The sequence below is a fragment of the Olea europaea genome, chromosome 21 (assembly GCF_002742605.1).
Source record: "Olea europaea var. sylvestris chromosome 21, O_europaea_v1, whole genome shotgun sequence".
Taxonomy (NCBI): Eukaryota; Viridiplantae; Streptophyta; class Magnoliopsida; order Lamiales; family Oleaceae; genus Olea; species Olea europaea.
The window spans coordinates 14,843,932-14,866,595 of NC_036257.1; the positions used below are offsets into that span (position 1 = coordinate 14,843,932).

A 22,664-nucleotide genomic window follows, 5' to 3' on the forward strand; every position below is an offset into this window, starting at 1 on the left:
ATCTTATAATTTTACAGATAAATAAGTTTTAAAATAAATGATTTTTTATTTGTCACATTTAAAAATAAAAAGTTAATTGTTATGACAGTAAAGTGAGTTTTTCAGAAACGAGCAATGTTGAAGTCTTGAAATTTCTTGTAATTTAATCTTGGTACTTGTACCAATATTGATTTTGAACTATTCAAATTGAAGTTTCTCAATTTGGACATGTATTTAAAGTTAAGAGGAAAGGGAAAGGGATGTGAATAGCATCATAGGATAAGGGCAAGCACAGCAGACATAGCTAATGGAAAGGGACAAGTCTTGGTACATTTTTAACTATATCACGGACCATGGAATTTATAACCTATCATAAACTCGATATAAAATCAATAAAAAAGAATATTAATTTTCATTGGTAATTTTCTTAAATTTTTGTTTGACCTTTTTATTTGTGTTCCACATTTATTAATTGAATTAGAAAATCAGATAATGTCGACTATGGCAATATTCCACTAATTGAAAGCATCCAACTATGTAACTAATTAAAGTCTTTATATTTTTTTAACTTACGTTTCTTTTCTTGTAAAAAAAAATCAACTAATCATTCTCCATAAGTCGAAAATCTTTCTTCCTATCAATTCGTACCCGAAACGAATCCATTATCCCATTCGAGAAGGAAAATTTTTACCAAATATCTTGTATGTAGAGTTATAATCTCGTTCCCTGTGAATAATCATTTAATTATTTGTGGGACATAACATTATAAAGAAATGATTGATGATTAACCATTTCTCATCCGATTTTAAGTACCTTATGGCTGTTTTTGTTATTTGTTTTTTCAATCGCCTCTTTGACTTGTAATCGGATACTAGCATATATTCATTTTAAAAAAATCTTGATCATATATTATAATATACATTTCCCTAAATCATTTAATGGGACCCAAAACACAATTAATGAACCTACTAATTACAAAATTCACATCTTAATTAGAAAACCTACTAATGCTTCATCAGTATATTTCATTTACTTTAAAATACACACACACGAAAATGATCTCCTAAATACCGGTGTTTAGCTTATGTTAAGCACCGGTGACATGACACACAATTTAATATATTTCATAATTAAATTTTAAAAGAAAAAATCATTGAAAATAAGTATGGATAAACCATTTTTCATTTTATATAATTATTATAAATCCCATCAGTGCTAATAGAATTCATTTATTTGGTACTCATTGTAAAATAAAAACGTATAATTCAGAAAAATTGACTTAATCATTCTTCATAAGTCAAACATCATTATCCCTATAGGATTAGTATCCAAAACGAACCCATTCTCCCATCGGGAAAGGAAAATTTTCACTGAATACCTCATGTATGGGGTTATAATCTCTTTTTTGGGAATAAACATCTAATTTTGTGGACACAACATTATCAAGAAATAATTACTCAGATTTAGGATTTAGCAATAAATTTATAAGATCTCCATCCAACAATGAAGTCGAGATTGAACACAATCCACAGAGATACTACACTCATCGTATGATCAAGGCATATAAAGTGTAATTTTTTGACCTTTTATTGTACTTCATGTCCTTGAATAGGATAAGTTTTTCTTTTATGCGTTAGCTTCTTCTTTGCCAATAACAAAACATGTCACCTTAAGTCGTTAATTAAAGGAGGGAAAAAAACTAATTATTTTAACCTTTTCTTAAGAATAACACAATTGACATCAATCACATATTCAATATATCGGACATGTGGCTTTGCGCATCATTAAGGGAATGAAGTGGCTCACAAACTGCTTCTCTTAATGAAAAGTCAACATATTTGTGTTAGATTAATTGTATTTCTATTTCTACATATCAACATCACCTGCAATTTGCAACATTTCCCTTTTCTTAGTAGTTTCCTTCTGTCATTAATGGAAAAACATGATGATGAAGAAATCAATCGTTCATACAAAGCTCAACTGCATGATAACATCTTTTCTTTTTACTCTACAACAGATATACATTAATTAATATGTACATATCCCTATTATCTGACAATGTCAAGTTGATCCCTCTTTCTCTCTCTTGTTGAAGAAAATTTTTTAATACAACTCACGAGCAAGCCCGTTAAGATTTTTTTTAAAGTTCAAAAAAAGGGTATCCACAAACCTTATATTTTATATAGAACAAGCCAAGACAAGACAATAACATAAAAACATCTTGACAGACCTCAATACAAGTTGTGGTGGAGATCCGTTTTCTTTCACTGAAAAAACAGCGACAAGAATCATATTACCAAATTTAGCACTTATTGTCGGTCTATTCATCGGAAAAAGGGCAAAAGTTTGCCGATTGCCGGCGGGAAGGAAAGTACCTGCAACTCTGCATGTAAAAGAATTGAATATATTTATTTTATATAGTATATATATACTATATAATATTGAGCTCTATCAAACACTGGATTAATGCTCGCCATATCGCCTTTGGAGAACACCAACAATGAAAGGGAAAGTCAGATGGAGACTTTCTCAATGGGAGGTGATGAGTTCCCTGATTTCTCTAATGGGAATTTGCTTGACAGTATTGATTTTGATGATATTTTTGTTGGGATCAACGATGGAGATGTGTTGCCAGATTTGGAGATGGACCCTGAAATTCTCGCTGAATTCTCAATTAGTAGTGGTGAAGAATCGGAGATTAACTCATCAACACCTTTATCGGTATCAGTTGAGAGAGTAGATGAGAGTCGGGTCAAAAAAGCTGCCTCGGATATTGGTTCAGTGTCGAGTTTGATCCTTGGAAAGGAAACGGTGAGTAAAAGGGAAGAATCTGCTGCAGTTAATCAATCTAACAAGGAAGCTGATAAAGGAAGAAAATCATCAGCGCAATCGAAAAATCAACCGGGGAAGAGGAAAGTGAAGGTAATTAAGAATACTTTATCCAACAATTTTAGGGTTAGGTTTCATGTGTTCATTTATTAGAAGCCCTTTATGCATCAAATGCTAAAAGGAATTTATCCATAAGACTATATACATATCAACCATTTTCATATTTATGGTTTTTACAAATTTCATGTGAAAAAACCCTCACGAGAATTGGGTGGATTCAATTTTTAGGGCATCACGTGTACAACTTTTTATAATTGGGTAGTGGTGAAGCTTGAATACAGATCATTTACTTGCTCCGATGTTGTGCTTAAGTACCTTATTGCGAGTGATGGACAAAATTTTGTGGATTTTTATAAATAAATTCAGCTTATCCCAAGAAAAGATGAAGAATTTTCTTGAACTGCATGTAGGTGGATTGGACACCAGAGCTACACAGGCGATTTGTGCAAGCAGTGGAGCAACTTGGTGTGGATAAGGCTGTCCCTTCAAGGATTTTGGAGCTTATGGGGATTGATTGTCTCACTCGCCATAACATCGCCAGCCATCTTCAGGTATTCCTGGAATCTTCCTTCTTCAATAATTTAATTTCTTCTCCTATTTATGATTAGAAATTATTAGAAATTTCTTTTTCCATGTATTTCGTTTTCTTTTGCATATGAATTGAAAATTTTCAGCAAATATATTTTATCAAAATCCCAGATTTTCGTCTACAAAGATACTATCGCCGAATGTTTTCCTATGTTACAATTTGTTGGAGTCTATTAGTTTGAACGGCTGATCTAATCATATATAGGGCAAGGTGATTATGCTTAAACTTAATTCATTTTGCACTTAAAAAATAGTTAAAGGATTTTCAAAACATCTAAAATACAAAATTCAAAATATACAAGATGTTGAAATATCGAAAAAAAGTTTGGCATTGCATGATTTATTTCTTGTCCTTCAACTATTTGTCTCGAAGTAAAAAGTTAATTTGGTGGAAGAAAATTTTTTCTCATTTCACCTCAATTATTTACAAGATTTCATATTCTTACAAAGAAAAAAGAATTCCACATTATATTTGAAAATTCATTCTTCACATATTGGAAATTCAATTCCTCAAAATTTAATATTTTATGGACTATCTCACATGGAAAAATGAAAATCTGGACATATAGATAAGTGGGATTAGTTCAAATAGCCACTTCCTCGGGTATAATAAGGTGGATTCCAATTATTTAATTTAGAAAAATTAATGGAACAAAATCAACCTTAAATGCATTTTATTTTCATAAGCTATTAATTAAGTAAAATAAGCATGCTGAAAAGTAATTTTCTTTAAATTATGCAGAAATATCGTTCACATCGGAAACATTTGCTTGCTCGAGAAGCGGAGGCGGCGAGCTGGAGTCAGAGGCGGCAAATGTACGGCACCGCCACATGCAGGGCTGGGAAGAGAGATGTCAACCCTTCGCTTGCACCCACAATGGGATTCCCTCCAATTACACCAATGCCTCATTTTAGACCTTTGCATGTATGGGGTCACCCTTCGGTTGACCAATCCGTGATGAACATGTGGCCTAAACATTTAGCACCTTTGCCGCCGCCGCCTGCTACCCCATCGCCGCCTTGGGTAGCAGGTCAGCCTCCTCATGCAAGGCCGCTGGCTGCTGACCCGTTTTGGCATTCCCATCACCAGCGTGTAAGTGCATAAGACACAAAAAGACCTTGGAATTTATTAAGTAATATTAACACGATACTTTGAATCCAATATACAACTTTTTTTACGGTTGACTAACAAATGTGAAATTTATGGAAAAGTTACAATCCTTGTCATGGAATAGTGCCATTATAAACCTTATTGACCCTCTCAAATGGCATTTTTTTTGTCTCTACTTATAGATTCCGACACCAGGAACGCCTTGCTTCCCACCGCATATGCCATCCACGGTAATAATTCAATCCTTAGTACTTTTTTGGAGTGTTTTTCAACTGTATCTATACTTGGTTTTGGGGGTGTCTAACTCCATTATTTATGCAAGCAGAGATTTCCGAGTCCACCGGTCCCAGGCATCCCACCACCTGCCATGTACAAAATAGAAACCGGCGTTGTTGTCCCAGCGGCACCACCCTCTGGACAAACACTGCCTCAACCTCCATTGGACTTTCACCCGGTGATGCTTCTCTTTCCCTTTGTTTCCATTCAAATTTATGGCAAATAATTAAAGAGTAATACTATTCATCGGTGATCATCAACGGTTTATGTGACAGTAATTATTGATGATCATCACCATGGTGACGAATAACATTTTTCCTAAATAAATGATATATATTGAATTATGTTATGGATTTTTCTTGTTAAACCTTTTTGCATGCGAACTTTGTAACAGTCAAAGGAGAGTATAGATGCAGCAATTGGAGATGCTTTATCAAAGCCATGGCTGCCACTTCCACTTGGATTGAAGCCTCCATCCATTGATGGTGTTATGGTGGAGCTGCAACATCAAGGAATATCAAAAATACCACCATCTTGTGCTTGAATTCTCCATCTTCGTTGTGGAGTTTTTTTAAGCCAAGAACATATATATGTTAAAACCCCTCAATTCGACGACATTTCCAGCAAAGATCGATGAATACAATAGTTTAATTTTCATGCCATTTTTCTCCCTTTTTTTGTACTGTTCTTGTTTTCTTGCATGCAAGAACAATGCATGTGATCAAACATGAGACATTAATTTTCTGTAATGTAATGTATAATATGTATGAGAGTGTTTTCACGGGCGGAACCTCTAAATCTTTGCTACTCGTAATCTTTTCCTTTTATTCAAAACATCACTACACAATTTAAATATTCCCGTTGCTTTCATAGTTATAAGACTGGACTCGATCGACTACATATTGAATCGGCCGAATCACCAAATTTCATAGAATAGTCCTATTTGAACTTCGTGCAGTTATTCTATAACTCTTCTGCAATCCAGAATAATTTATGATATTAGGACAAATAATATTATGGTGTGGACATTATTCTGCAAATGAAAACTCAATTTAATCAACTATAAATGCTTTATTTTAAAAATTATATTTATTGGGCACTTCTATTAACAACTGCTGAATATATTATATTTCACAAATATTATTTTGTATTTATGTTAAGTATATTATATTTGACATAAAATATTTTTTTTAGTTCTTTCAGTTTTCCTTTCTTATTTTTACATTGTCAATACAGAAAATACAATTCATTCTCTCGTATTTTTACAACAATGTAAAATCTCAAGATTGGTATATACTTATTAAAGCTTTGAAGAAAATGTTGTCGAGAAAATATAATTTTATAAATACCTTTACTAAAAGGGAGGGGTAGAAAATATAATTATGAAATTCTTAAAAATAGAAAGGGTAATTGCAAAAAATTGCCTTAGAGTTAATAATAATGATAATAATAATTTATATAATAAAATAATTCAATACGATTCTGGATCGATAGAATAATTATTCCTATATAATTATAAATATTTATTAAGCAACAAGAAATATTATAAATATTTATTAACCGATAAGAAATTTTACCATGTATAATTATTGAAAAATAGCAGCCAAAAAATATAATTAGGATAATCATTATTCAATCAAAAAGTTATATCAATTGCAGCAAACCCTTAATTTCAACTATAAATTGGAAGCCAATTTAAATTTAAAAATTCCACCTACTAACGGTAATTAAATTTTATCCTCTGAAATTTCAGGTCTAACGAATAAGTTAGCAGTTGACAAAAAGCGAGCTACTGGTCTGATAAGCAGATTGATAAAGAAAATAAAGCTACTAGCTTTTCTACACTCAATTATAATTACTTACAGATGAGCAAAAACACTAAATGATTGTATAAATATTATAGCCATCAACACGGTCACACGAGATACAAAAACGAAGGTGTCAAACGAATTTTGGTATTTGGGTTATAACATCTAGGGTTATCGATACTAGTATCATTGCACATGGTATTAATTCCTTGTGGCTAGTATGGTTGTCGACACCTCCACTTAAGGTCTGATATCCTACAAGACCATGGTGTTAATTAACACCAATACCTTGAAATCAGATGTCGAGACACCATTGGTTGTGAGATGCATGTGTATGACTCTACTATTACTTACATTGTCCAGTACGATTGATATAATTATGAGTCACTGCTTGTTGATTAGTCTTTATTTTAGATATAAAATCATTTATTGTCCAATTACTTTACTTATTGGAAGAAAGGTAGTAACAAATACTTTTTGGAAGAAAGGTAGCAACAAATGGCCATGCTTGAATACTTATTATAATGTGACAAATTGAGTCCATTAAACAAATTTCTAATTTCTAACAGTCATCTGATTTACAGTCAAATCTAGTTAACTTTCATATGTAAATTTTTACAATTTCTAACTCAAAAATAATGTATCTCTAAGAAATAGCTACTTATTCGTCGAGTAAATTAAAAGTTTAAGTGATACTATTTTCAAAAAACAAAATTAGACGAAATGGAATTGTACAAAAATGAAATGACAACTTATCGTATGCATGATATCAAAAAACCTATGTCGACATGTTTGATAATATAAACTGTAAAATACTTGGACTAATTACTTCAATTGTCTTACAATGTTGCTGTTGTTATTTATATGAACCTACATTGCCTAGCAAAAAGCATGGGGACCAATTAATTGTCGTGGAAGACATGTGACTACTCATAAATAATCGTGGACAATGGCAGATGATATATGGACAAAATCATGAAATATAAATATCATTCTCGCAAGTTTCCTTAATTTATTTCATATAAGTTGGCTTACACATTAACTGAGAGAGACCAACTATTGCCACTCCAAATTGGGAGACCAACAAAATTTTTGTTAGACTCTGAACTCAATGAAGGTTTTTATTTGGAGTAGAAGAAATAAATGAGTTTAGATAGAAGTGGTTAAGTAGATTTTATGTGGGATAAAAATGATAGGAGTAATTTAATTGAACGAGATAGCAGAACGAGGAAGAAAGTAATTTTAATTTTAAAGTGGCTTTTGATTTACAATGCAAGAGGTTGGATGCTCTTTTGAATTTTTTGTTACAACATTTTGAAGGTGGTAGCCCCTATTTATACACACAAAATGGTGGTGAAAACTATTCTAGAATATGCTGACTTTTTTCATTGTTTTATTACTTGTTTCTCAAAACATTCTAGAAAATTCTGATTTTTTAATTTTTAATTACTATTTTTGTTTACTCATCAAAAAATTCTAGGGACTTCTATTTATTATTTATTTTCTTGCTCCCCAAGGCAATTCTAGTGAATTCTAGATTAACCTCAAAATATGCAACAACCATTAATACTCCTCCTTGGTGCATATTTTGATTACTCCAATCATTTCTTGTAATAACTCGAACTTTGCTCATGGTAGTTCCTTCGTAAATATATCTGCTAATTGTTCTTCAGTCTTGCAATGTTTGAGCTCTGTTTCTTTATTTGCTTCAACTTCTCTGATGAAATGGTACTTGATGCCAATGTGTTTGGTTCTGCTATGGAATACGGTATTCTTGGACATTGCTATTGCTGACTTGCTGTCGCAGTAGATCTCGGTTACTTTATTTTATGGTTCTCCCGTGTCTTCAAGTATGCGCTTTAGCCATGTAGCTTGACTCGTTGCCATTGCTGATGCAATATACTCTGCTTCAGCTGATGATTGTGCAATCGTTGCCTGTTTCTTTGATGCCCAAGATAATATTCCGGAACCTAGTGTGAATGCATAGCCTGATGTGCTCTTTGTATCATCTACTGATCGTGCCTAAGCGCTATCAGTATACCCAAGTAGTCTTGAGTCAGGTGTAGACTTATTCCATTGTCTTTTGTTCCTTGGAGATATCTCAGTATCCGCTTTGCAGCTCCATAGTGAACTTGACTTGGATTTTGCATGAATCTTGAAAGTAGGCTGGTTGCATATATTATGTCTGGCCTTGTAGCTGTGAGATAGAGCAAACTTCCAATTAAGTTTCGAAATTGTGAGTTGTCTAATTTTGGACAACCGTCTTCTTTTCTGAGAGATTTATTGCTATCCAAAGATGTTGCTACTATATTGCAGCCTTCCATCTTGAATTTTTTTAATGGACTAGTGTATACTTCTTCTAAGCAATGAAGATCCCGTCTTCAAATTGAGCTATCTCAATCTGAAGAAAATAGTGCATTAATGATAGATCAGTCATCTCGAACGTTTTCAACATGTCTGCCTTGAATTTCTCGATCATCTTCTCATCGTTCTCTGTATAAATGAGATCATCAACATATAAAGAGATTATAAGTGTACTGCTTGTACCTTGCTTTTTGATGTATAGAGTTGGTTCACTTTGACTTTTCCTAAATCCTTGCTCAATGAAGTAATTATCTATTCTGCTATACCAAGCTCGTGGAGCTTGCTTTAATTCATATAGTGTCTTCCTTAATTTAAGAACTTTATCTTCTTTATCTTGTACCACGTCCCTTGAGGTTGCTCTATATAAATTTCTTCTTCAAGATAGGCATTATGAAATACTGATTTGACGTCTAGCTGGTAAATCTTCCACTTTTTCTGTGCAGATAGTACAATCAACACCCTTATAGTGTCAAGACGTGCAACTAGAGCAAATATCTTAGTGTAGTCGATGCCAAATTGTTGTGAGTATCCTTTGGAAACTAGCCTTGCTTTATGTTTTTGGATTGAGGCATCAGCATTCAACTTTATCTTGTAGATCCACTTAACTCCTATGACTTCTTTATCTTGGGGAAGATCTACAAGCTCCCAAGTATTGTTTTTCTCGTTCATTTTTATTTCTTCATCCATAGATTTTCTCCATTTAGATTGTTTTGAAGCTACTTCATAGCTTTCAAGTTCAACAATCATCAAGTTGCAACTTTAATATATTTTCAATAATCTTCGTGTTTTTCTTGGTGACGATTCACGTGAGTCGACAGTTCTTCTATAGTTGCTTGTTGTGGGCACTCTAGTTGATTGTTCTCCTCAACGTCACCCTCCTGTTTTTGTGGTTGTGTTAGGATGCTGATAGCTTTTCTTTCGACTTGTCCAATCTCCCAGTTGTAGGTGGCATCTTCATCAAACTTAACCTCTCGACTAATAATTAGTTTCTCTGTTCTTAGGTTATATACTCAATAGTATAACCTAAGGAGATTCATTTTTCTATTTTTTCATGTAGCTTACCTCTTTTCTCCTGTGGAATATGTGTGTAGCAGATGCAGACAAAAACTTTGAAATGCTTTGCTGATTGTTTTCGTCTGCTCCATGCTTTCATTGGCATTTTTCCTTGCACAGCTTTAGTCGGACATCGATTTAGTAGGTAGACTGCAGTGCTACTGTTTCTGCCCAAAAAGTTTTTGGAAGACATTTCTCCATTTGAATAACTTTAATTATCTCCATTACTGTTCTATTCTTTCTTTCTGACACGCCATTTTGTTCAGACGCGTATCCAACTGTGAGTTGATGCTCCATTCATTTATCATCACAAAACTTGTTGAATTCATTTGATGTATATTCTTTTCCTGTGTCGCTTCTAATAGTTTTGATACTGCAACCACTTTGCTTTTCAACATAACTTTTGAGCCTTTTAAAACTTTCAAATACTTGGAATTTTTCACGTAAGAAATATACCCATGTCCTTCTAGTGTAGTCATCAATGAAGAGAATGAAGTACCTATTTTACTTATGTGATGGAGCTAGCATCGGATCGCATATGTCTGTATGTATCAGCTCTAATGACTTTTTAGCTCTCCAAGATTTTTCGAACGGAAATGTTGCCGGTGTTGTTTCCCGAGCAAACATCCTTCACAGACTGCATCAATCTCTTTTATGACTGCTAAGTCTCTCATCATGCTCTTTTGCTGCATAATCTTCAATCCGTGAAAGTAGAAATGTCCAAATCTTTTGTGCCAGAGCCATGACTCGTCCACTTGTGCCATTATTGCCGCATTGTTTGTATATCTCCATTGGATTAAAAAGCATATGTTCTCCCGCTTTTTGACTTTTACAATTACAAGAGATTTATCTTTCTTGTCATAAATCGTGCAAGAATCTCCTTCAAAATGTAATATATATCATTTCTCCATCATCTGACCTTCACCTAATAGATTTTGATCTATTGTAGGGACTAAGAGAATTTCATTGATATATCTCTTGCCCTTTTTTGTGTCAACAGTTGATGTAGATCTGATCTACAAACTCAAACAAATATTCGCTCTCACGGATTGATGCAAGAAACAATAAATTTTTTATTTCTTCCACAACCAATAAAACAAACACTCATTTTTTGGGGGTTTAAATATGACAAGAATTAGGTAAACTATTGGACCAGCAGCCCCTAAATGGGCTGGGCTACAACACAAAAATAAGAAATATTAAAAAAAAGATGAACTAATAAATATGAAACGCATTTTTTACCTAACAAACGATCTCAAACAGCCAAAATTCCTCATACATCACGGCAAAGCTGTGAGTTCAATCCAAAACGGTCGCTAACTTTTCGAAAAGTACTTATGGGCCCAAAACGGACACCGTATGTAAAAATTATGCTCAATTCTTCGAACGCCGACAATCTAAGCGTTCCAAATATGCAAGTGCTTGTTCTTCCACATGAACCTCGTTATTCTCCCCGGGATCAATGGGATTCGCCCTCGAATAAGAACTGTTAGCACCATCCTCTATGTTATCACCATGGTAGGGCAAAAGATGTTTCACATTAAACACATCTGAAGTCCGTATATGAGAAGGAAGTCGAAGGCGATAGGCATTGAGCTTAATCTTCTCTATAATTTCCACTGGACCAATGGTGCAGGATGATAATTTTGAATACTCAGTTGATGGCACTCGGTCTTTAGTCAATACGGCCCAAACAAAATCCCTAACATCAAACCCAACCAAACGTCGATGCCGATCAGCTGCTTCCTTATACTTACGGTTGGACTCTAACAGATTCGCTCGTGTCTCTTCATGAACCTGTTGTAAACTACAAATGAAGTCAACAGCCGTCCCGTCCAATCGAGTTTCAGAGGGCAGAGTCAGTAGGTCCACAGAGCTGCGGGGTAGAATACTATACACAACCTGAAATGGACTGAAACCAGTGCTCCTGTTCGAGCATGATTATACGCAAACTCTGCTTGGCTAAGTCGTTGATCCCATGAGCGAAGATTATCTCCAACTAGGCACCACAGCAAATCTCCCAAAGAACGATTCACGACCTTAGTCTGTCCATCTGTTTGAGGGTGGTAAACAACAACGCACTTACCAATAAACGGTCGAAGTGCTTGGTTCATTACCCACATGAACGTGCTAGGTGCATTGGACAGTCCGGAGGGCATCACTAGCCACTCGAATAATCCCTCCCGTGTTTTGAACGCTGTTTTCCATTCGTCACCAGGGCGGACTCGAATCTGATGGCAGCCACTCTTCAAATCTAGTTTGGTAAATATTGTTGCCTCGACCAATTGGTCAAGTAAATCATCCAACCTTGGTATCGGAAAACGATAACGAACTGTTATTTTATTGATGGCCCTACTATCTACACACATCCAATAACTCCCATCTTTCTTTGGCACTAGAAACGCGGGGACTGCACACGGGCTGAGACTTTATTTGATGTAACCCTTCTGCACTAACTCTTCTACCTATCTCCTCAACTCCTCGTGCTCTGTCGGGCTCATTCGATAATGTGGGCGGTTAGGCAGTGATGCACCGGGTACTAAATAAATCTAATGTTGTATATCCCGCAAAGGTGGAAGACCCTGTGGAAGGTCAGCTGGGAATACATCCTGAAACTCAAAAATCAAGGTGGCTACTTTAGGGTGAAGATCCGCCTCCTCACTTATAATAGGAACTGTCGACATTCCCGTCGCTTCAGTTCTTACTAATAACAAGACGACACCTTCTGCCAACATTTCACGTACAAACAAGGATCGGGAAAGTAAGTTACTACTGTCCCCTACCGAAGATATACATTAAGCATCTTTGGAGTGTAGTAGCACAATTTTTTTATCCAAAAAGGTGAATGTATACGCGTTCCGATGCCCTTCATAACACATATCCCTATCAAACTGCCATGGACGGCCCAACAACAAATGACAAGCGTCCATAGGCACCACATCACACCAAACACTGTCACGATACACACTGCCAATGGAGAAAGTTACCAACACACGACTAGTAACATAAATTTCACTACCTCATCTCAATCATGCAAAACTGTAGGGAGCAGGATGGGGTTCTGTGGTCAGTTTCAATTTTTGCACAGCCGCCTCAGATATCACGTTTTCACAACTGCCCGCGTCAATGATGAACCTACACACCTTCCCGCCAATGGTATAAGTGGACAGAAATATGTTATTTCGCTGCAATTCCTCAAGCGACCCCTTAGGTGTAAGGCATGCCCGTCGTACTACTAATAGAGGACCCGTGTCACCTGTATGCACAACTTCAGATTCGTCTTCCTCCTTCACCTCATGAGCATGAGCCTGTACATTGTTTTGTGTCCCTCCTCCAATAAATAAATCTAGTTGTGATTGTCCTTGGGATGAACAGTCCCTCCTCAAATGGCCAAAGCCGCCACAACCAAAACACTGACTACCATACCCTTGTCCACCAAGAGGAGCCCAACCACCCGGGTTAGCGGTTTGAGGGGCCGCTGACCGAGTGTTTCGATCAATACCCCGACCCCCTAATGAAGAGGATTGGGACTTACCAGATGTGGGATTTGGGTTGAATGTTCGACCCCCACCTCCATGTGGACCACCAGAATTGCCAACTGTAGAACGACGTTGTTCCTATATCTCAGCCTAAAGCGCACGTTGATGAGCCTCAGAAACAGACATCGATGAAAACATATTAAGAATATCCTGTAGATTCAACCGTAGGTCACCAATATAGCGCGCCACCAACTGGTATTCTGACTTTCCCACATCATTATGCGCTATTAACTGGTAAAATTCTGTGGAATAAGCATCCACGGAACGATTTCCTTGCCTTAAATTCTGCAGGCGCTGGTACAAGGTCCTGGTGTAGTTGAAGGGAAGAAATGTCGCATTCAACTGTTTCTTTATTTTTTTCCAAGACTGGATCTTCACCTTTCCCTGACGGATCCGATTCTGCTTTAGTTGTTGCCACCAAGTAGCGACATGACCCCGTAAGCGGATCGCTACCAAGGGTACCCTCTTATCGTCGGGCACTTCTTTGTAATCCAAGATCTCCTCTACTGTCGTCAGCCAATCAAGAAATTCATCCACCTTTATTCCACTGTGAAACTCAGGCAGATCCACCTTGAATCCAGATTCCCAACGATAAATTGTGTCCTGTTGTTGCGCACGTGGTTGTTGAACACGATCACCACGTACCTCCGACAACGTCTCATCTGACGCCTCGCCTGATTCATATCCCCCGTCCCCATCACTCACTGGGGTAGGACATGGAGGGGTAGGAGACGCTCAGTTTTGTACGATCTCCGCCGCCCACGTCATAAATTGATCAAATTGAACTGTTAATGCCTCGACCTGGTTTCGCAGATCTGCCACTTCGTCGACCTGGCCACCCCGACTAGCACGTCCTTTTCCTCGAACCATGCTCTGATACCAGATGATGCAGATCTGATCTACAAACTCAAACAAATATTCGCTTTCACAAATTGATGCAAGAAACAATAACTTTTTTTATTCTTCCACAACCAAGAAAACAAACACATGTTTTTTAGGGGTTTAAATATGACAAGAATTAGGTAAACTATTGGGTCAGCAGCCCCTAAATGGGCTGGGCTACAACGCAAAAATAAGAAATATTAAAAAAAGATGAACTAATAAATATGAAACGCGATTTTGACCCAACAACCGATCTCAAACGGCCAAAATCCCTCATACATCACAGCAAAACTGTGTGTTCAATCCAAAACGGTCGCTACCTTTTCGAGAAGTACTTATGGGCCCAAAACAGACACCGTATGCAAAAGTTACACTCAATTCTTCGAACGCCGACAATCCAAGTGTTCCAAATATGCAAGTGCTTGTTTTTCCACACGAACCTTATCAACAGCAATAGTGCATTTACTTGTTACCTCTATAAAATTTCCATTACCAATCTTGATTTTTGCCTTGATTTTATCAAGACTGTAGAAAATACTTTCATCTTTCGTCATATGATTACTATAACCACTATCTAGATACCATGTATCCAGCTTGTCATCAGACATATCTTTGCTAGTGGCATAAAATAGACTTCCTTTTATATCATTTTTTTCGGAGAAATTAGTTTGATGATTTTGTTTAAAACAACAAAAAAAAATTTTGTGACCAAATTTTTTACAGTGACGACACTGTGGTTTTCCTTTAAACCAACAATCCTTCTCCTCCAAATGATTTTTTTCTTTTGCATATGCCACATGAAGGATACTTGTTGCTTTTATCAAATTCTTTTTCTTGAGTTTCTTTATTTTTATAATTTTCTTTAATTTTCTTTAATTTTTTTCCCACCTCCTTTAGATTTCTGAAACCACATATTAACTTTAGATTGAAATGTGTTTTCCGTGTTAATTTCATAACGCCTTTCTAATCTTTTTTCATGTGCTTATGGTGAACCCATTAATTCTGCAACTGTCAATTTATCTATATCTTTTGACTCATCAATAGCTGCAACAATTCAATCATATTTTTCTATACAAGTAATTAAAATTTTTCCAAGGACTTTCTTTTGAGGGACATTATCTCCATAAGATCTTAATTAATTTACTATTTCATCTATTCTTGAATAATAATCTTTCGCGGTCTCAAAATCTTTCATTTTTAAATTTTCAAAATTCATTCTTAAAGTTTGAAGACGGCAAGTACGTACTTTGTCACTGCCGTGAAACTCCTCCTTCAGTTTATCCAAAGCTTCTTTTGCTGTTTTGGCACCCATGATTCTTGGAAAATAAATGTCCATCAAGCTCATTTGTAGAGCAAGTAGTTCTAGAGAATCTTTTTGTTGATTCTCTTTAAGTTCATTCTTTTGTGCGGTAGATAGAGTGGAAATGTCATCTGGGTTAGTATACCCATTATTGACGACATCCCATAAATTTTGTGCTAAAAAGTAGTTCTTCATTTGGATGGACCAAAAATCATAGTTGTCTCCATTAAATTTTGGAATATGAATGGATGAACAGAAAGCATCTGCCATAGTATGGGCTTACGTCCAATATTAATCGAACGTAGCTCTAATACCACTGAAGGTTTTTATTTTGAATAGAAGAAATAAATGAATTTAGATAGAAGTGATTAAATAGATTTTATATGGGATAATAATGATAGGAGTCATTTAATTGAACGAGGTAGTTGAAGGAGGAAGAGTAATGTTATTAAAGTTTTACAAAGTGGCTTTTGATTTACAATGCAAGATGTTGGTCCTCTTTTGAATTTTTGGTTACAACATTTTGAAAGTGATAACCCCTATTTATACACACAAAATGGTGATAGAAAGTATTCTAGAATACTCTGATTTTTTTTCATTATTTTATTACTTGTTTATCAAGATATTCTAGAAAATTCTGATTTTTTTAATTTTTAATTACTATTTTTGCTTGCTCATCAAGAAATTCTAGGGACTTCTATTTATTATTTATTTTCTTGCTCTCCAAGGCACTTCTAATGAATTATAGATTAACCTCAAAATATGCAACAACCATTAATACTCAATAATGTCATTTTCATTTTCTCAAGGGATAAAGATAGTGGATGGTCCTCGAATCCGTCCTAAGAGTATTTTTAAACTTTAAAATGGACTGACATAGTTTTTTAACTTGAGAAATTGAAGATATTGATCTTATATCATATATAAATTCACTATAGAAACGCATTTCGTCGTAAAAAATTAAGAATATATTTTGTATTCAGATTTCTGTAAGATTTTGAATACATTAGACCGAGTGTCATACGACCAAAACTTATGTATTTGGTTTCATTCTTCTACAATTCAAATGAATAAGATATGAGGTGAGTTTTCTTATATGCTTATGAACTTGTTTTGTTTTTGATGTAATTCCATAATAATTGAGACAATTTTATCATGTTAGTTATATTGAACCATTTACCTATGACATGCAAGATCGTGATTGTTTCCCTTCGAGGATATTGTATTTATGTAATGCTTGAATACACACTACAATTTAATGATTGAATTCACACAAGCAACTTTACATCGTCTCAAATCCATCTCGTTTGTAAAGTTTCAAATAATGGTGGCTAAAAATAAAGAAATTGTTTGGGAGTGATTTTGAGAATTGATTTTTTGACCGTTAGGAGAAAAGTGGGGTCCACCTGTGAGAGAAGAAGTCAAATATGACGGCTGAAAATAGTGAAATAACAATCAAAAAATCAATTTTTTGGAAGAAAAAATCGCTCCCAAATAAGCCAAAAATGAACTTCGCACGAAAAGAGAAATATTGAACAAATTGTTGTAACAGTTGTGACTTTAAAGGCCCTATTATAATAGTTGTCACATTTTCAATTGGCAAGGATCATGTTACCAATTACAAATAATAACATACACATGACCCTTTTTAAAAACAAGAACTTTTTAAATTAGGTGGTTCAACCGATCAAACTCGTGACATCAGAAATCATGTGCGACAATTGATGACGATGCTATTATAAAGTGTTTTACGTACTAGAAGCTAACTTGATTCTTGTTGGTCTACGAGGACATGATTCATTCAAACTTTCGAAAAATGTTACAAACTACGAGAGATGCAAGATAGAACGCAATCCCAAATTCCAAAAGATGTGAGAAACAAATTTACCATACTAGCGTTATATATAGCGTCAATAAACAACATTAAACATATCGAATAACGGTGTAAATTATATTGTACAACAAGAGGCTGCAACTTCAGCAAATCTAGTGTTGCCACATTTGCATTGTAGCTGGACCCACATAATTGCGTACTACTCAGAAAGCGAGTTAATTCCCAAAATGCTAAAGTATTATAACCACACAGTTCGAAGAGGGACCAATAGGAATGTTTTGGATGTACTGAAAAGTCCAACCTTTGAAGAATCAGAACTTCGGGCGCAGCACATGGGAACATAGATCAATTATTTGGCCTTTTAGCTTAAATTTATAGATGGTTTTGTTTAAGTGCTATTGGTATCAATTTCCCGATGGTATTAGTTAGTGGGCTCTCTTATTCTGCATATATTGGGCTGGAAGGCCCATTACTCTATGGACTATGGAGTTATGAACAGTGCAATTGTATAACAACATTTAACAACCTTGATTAGATTATTGTCGTTTCAATTTGTTTAATTTGACTTTAATTATTTTACTAATGATCAAATGATCTCTTAACGATGTAAGTCATTTTTTGAATTATCGACTAAGCATCTCACTTATAAGTTACATTTTTATCCACTATTAAATTATATTTTGCCTTTTTACAATAGTTTATTCGAGAGTTTCCCAATCGTGTAAGAGTTTTGTGATCAAGAATGCGATGCAAAATAATTGTTTTATACACAATGCCAAATATAGTTGGATTGTATGATTTCCATCTTTCTTAATACCATTTTGAGCCAAAAAAGGATCATCCCGTCCTATTGGATTTCACAATGTCAAAGTAGGAAATCATTTTTCGTGACTTTGTCATCAAATTAATGTAAGTAATCAATGTGTTTTTGCGAATACATGAAGATTTAAGAGGCGACCCTAGTCGCTAATAGAGAATAGAGATGAGAAGAAAAATAAATTAATCCGAAAAGTGTAAAGAAGTTTAAAGCAATAATCATACTTCAAACGTTGATAATGCCCATAAATTGAGGAGATAAAGGAGTCAAAAAGCCCAAATCTTAACTAACTAAACTGCACATTGAATACCATGGTCCCCTTCTTTAACTTCATGCTACTACATTTAAAAAGCAAGCAAATGACACTTTTTGACTTAGCCAAGCTAGACGATTAACTACACAATGATTAAACATTAAAATAGTGAACAATATATAAAGATTTGATGTTGCTCCTTCTAATATAGTTGACATTTTAATATAAAATCCTAAGATCCAAGATGGTATCAGATCCAATCAAAGATAAACGAGTAATTCAGTTAATCTAAATTACAAGCAAGCAAATCCCACATTGATTAAATATATTTAAAAATCTTCAATCTGAAAAAAAAATGAACAGATAAAATAGATTTGATTCACTTGATTTGCGGCTGAACCAGCTAGACTAGATTTTGGATCAATTCTTAAAACATGTGCGACAATTGATGACGATGCTATTATAAAGTGTTTTACGTACTAGAAGCTAACTTGATTCTTGTTGGTCTACGAGGACATGATTCATTCAAACTTTCGAAAAATGTTACAAACTACGAGAGATGCAAGATAGAACGCAATCCCAAATTCCAAAAGATGTGAGAAACAAATTTACCATACTAGCGTTATATATAGCGTCAATAAACAACATTAAACATATCGAATAATGGTGTAAATTATATTGTACAACAAGAGGCTGCAACTTCAGCAAATCTAGTGTTGCCACATTTGCATTGTAGCTGGACCCACATAATTGCGTACTACTCAGAAAGCGAGTTAATTCCCAAAATGCTAAAGTATTATAACCACACAGTTCGAAGAGGGACCAATAGGAATGTTTTGGATGTACTGAAAAGTCCAACCTTTGAAGAATCAGAACTTCGGGCGCAGCACATGGGAACATAGATCAATTATTTGGCCTTTTAGCTTAAATTTATAGATGGTTTTGTTTAAGTGCTATTGGTATCAATTTCCCGATGGTATTAGTTAGTGGGCTCTCTTATTCTGCATATATTGGGCTGGAAGGCCCATTACTCTATGGCCTATGGAGTTATGAACAGAGCAATTGTATAACAACATTTAACAACCTTGATTAGATTATTGTCGTTTCAATTTGTTTAATTTGACTTTAATTATTTTACTAATGATCAAATGATCTCTTAACGATGTAAGTCATTTTTTGAATTATCGACTAAGCATCTCACTTATAAGTTACATTTTTATCCACTATTAAATTATATTTTGCCTTTTTACAATAGTTTATTCGAGAGTTTCCCAATCGTGTAAGAGTTTTGTGATCAAGAATGCGATGCAAAATAATTGTTTTATACACAATGCCAAATATAGTTGGATTGTATGATTTCCATCTTTCTTAATACCATTTTGAGCCAAAAAAGGATCATCCCGTCCTATTGGATTTCACAATGTCAAAGTAGGAAATCATTTTTCGTGACTTTGTCATCAAATTAATGTAAGTAATCAATGTGTTTTTGTGAATACATGAAGATTTAAGAGGCGACCCTAGTCGCTGATAGAGAATAGAGATGAGAAGAAAAATAAATTAATCCGAAAAGTGTAAAGAAGTTTAAAGCAATAATCATACTTCAAACGTTGATAATGCCCATAAATTGAGGAGATAAAGGAGTCAAAAAGCCCAAATCTTAACTAACTAAACTGCACATTGAATACCATGGTCCCCTTCTTTAACTTCATGCTACTACATTTAAAAAGCAAGCAAATGACACTTTTTGACTTAGCCAAGCTAGACGATTAACTACACAATGATTAAACATTAAAATAGTGAACAATATGTAAAGATTTGATGTTGCTCCTTCTAATATAGTTGACATTTTAATATAAAATCCTAAGATCCAAGATGGTATCAGATCCAATCAAAGATAAACGAGTAATTCAGTTAATCTAAATTACAAGCAAGCAAATCCCACATTGATTAAATATATTTAAAAATCTTCAATCTGAAAAAAAAATGAACAGATAAAATAGATTTGATTCACTTGATTTGCGGCTGAACCAGCTAGACTAGATTTTGGATCAATTCTTAAAATTTTTGATTTAGTAGGCCAATTCATTTATGTTCTCATTGAGTTTACCAAGAGAATGTTAAATACTCAAAATTTACCTCGATGCAATGGCATACCAAAAAAAAAAAGAATTTTTTTTTTTTAAATCTCAAACAAGACACAATTCCTTTAATAATTTAGCAAAATTAAGGTCTCCTATGGAAGACATTCTCATTACCCTCACTTGCAAAGCTCTCAAAACGTCATAATTTCATACCTCAAACCCTTCTAATTCCTCAATCGCATGACATCTCGCCTTAGGATTAAAAATCCATACCCTATATAAGAACCCCATATCAAGATTTCTTAGATATACCAATAAAATGAACACAACATGAATACTTTTTTCAAACAATTTTCTTGTTTCTTGTTCATAGTTACTTTTAGTACTTGTTCTAAAATTGAAGCCAGAGATAGCGAGTTCTTTTCTAAGTATGCTCATACTAGTCGAAACAACGAAAACTATGTAACGGTGCCTAGTACTGTCCAAAGTTCGTCTCCTACTCCAGCCCCATCTCCCCTTACTAGCCAAATCAACAATGCCCCAAAACCCCTTGGATCAGAAATTGGAGACATGCCGGTGCTGCCCCCAACCCCAGTTGAGAGTGAAAATGCTTATTATGGTATTTATGGTAAGGGTTGTTCTAGCAATCAATTTCATTTGGAAACCACTACTACCACCGCTACCACCACCCCCAGGATGGAAGTTGGTGACGATGAATTTTCTACTGAAGAATTTAGAATGGAAAATTCCAATGAGTTGAATTCAAGATAATCGAATAATTACAACAACAATCTTTACTCGAATAATTACAACAACAACAACGTCGACTACTTTAAGTCGAATTTAGAAGGTTTTACCATTGAGCCACAGGGAATGAGTGACGCTAGATCATTGGAGAATAGTAAGTACTATTATAAGATTAAGAATGAGATGTACAATCGAAATACTAGGTATGAACTAGTAAGGGAAAACAACAATGACGACGGCTATTATAATCAGAAGTCGAAATATGACTTCGACTCGATAGAAGAATATGATAGGAAAGAGGGACATCCAGAAGTTCAAAGGGATCAGTACACTCCTTGAAGTTAGCAAAAATAAAAGAGATAGGTTATAATGAATGTTTATTTATTGTATAATTTGTATTCCATGTGTTTTTGCATACTTTTTGGCATAGAAAATGCAAAACAAATGGAAGGAACACAAACTAGTATTTTTCATACAAAAGTGAAAAGATAATCAATGGCCATGTAACTTTAGCCCTTTCTCTTTATAAATCTTTATTTATTAATCTTTTTGTCCTTCTACTCATGTGTTGGGTAATTTCATTTATTGCAAGAATAAATTAACAATACAAGTAAACTAATTTGTATTCCATGTGTTTTTGCATACTTTTTGGCATAGAAAATGCAAAACAAATGGAAGGAACACAAACTAGTATTTTTCATACAAAAGTGAAAAGATAATCAATGGCCATGTAACTTTAGCCCTTTCTCTTTATAAATCTTTATTTATTAATCTTTTTGTCCTTCTACTCATGTGTTGGGTAATTTCATTTATTGCAAGAATAAATTAACAATACAAGTAAATTGTGCGGTGGATCATACCATCCACATGCTACAAAGTTAATTGGTCCAGAGAGATTGATGTGAATTGTGCTAGTTTAGGAATATTTTGGACCATAGATTAAATTCAGTGGTTGGATTTAATCTTGTGGTCAATTCTCTTATGCTAGTCTTGTCACACTCACACTTGACCGTAGTACAATATTTGAATTTTGACTTCAAATAGATTTTGCTCTATAATGAAAAGACTTATTCATTTCTTTCATTTGGATTAGGCATAACAATAGAGAGAAACACATAGAGAGGTAACCAAGTGGGAACATTT

General features: G+C 34.6%; 1 protein-coding gene across 1 annotated transcript; it reads left to right on the forward strand.

The window, feature by feature from the left end:
- Window positions 1-2,091: 2,091 nt before the first annotated feature.
- On the forward strand, window positions 2,092-5,641 carry LOC111370848 (transcription activator GLK1-like). Its single transcript, XM_022992743.1, has 6 exons — window positions 2,092-2,901; window positions 3,279-3,419; window positions 4,199-4,549; window positions 4,750-4,797; window positions 4,893-5,021; window positions 5,238-5,641. The coding sequence occupies exons 1-6, from the start codon at window positions 2,446-2,448 to the stop codon at window positions 5,385-5,387; spliced, it is 1,275 nt and encodes a 424-aa protein (XP_022848511.1). The 5' UTR covers window positions 2,092-2,445; the 3' UTR covers window positions 5,388-5,641.
- The last annotated feature ends 17,023 nt before the right edge of the window (window positions 5,642-22,664 follow it).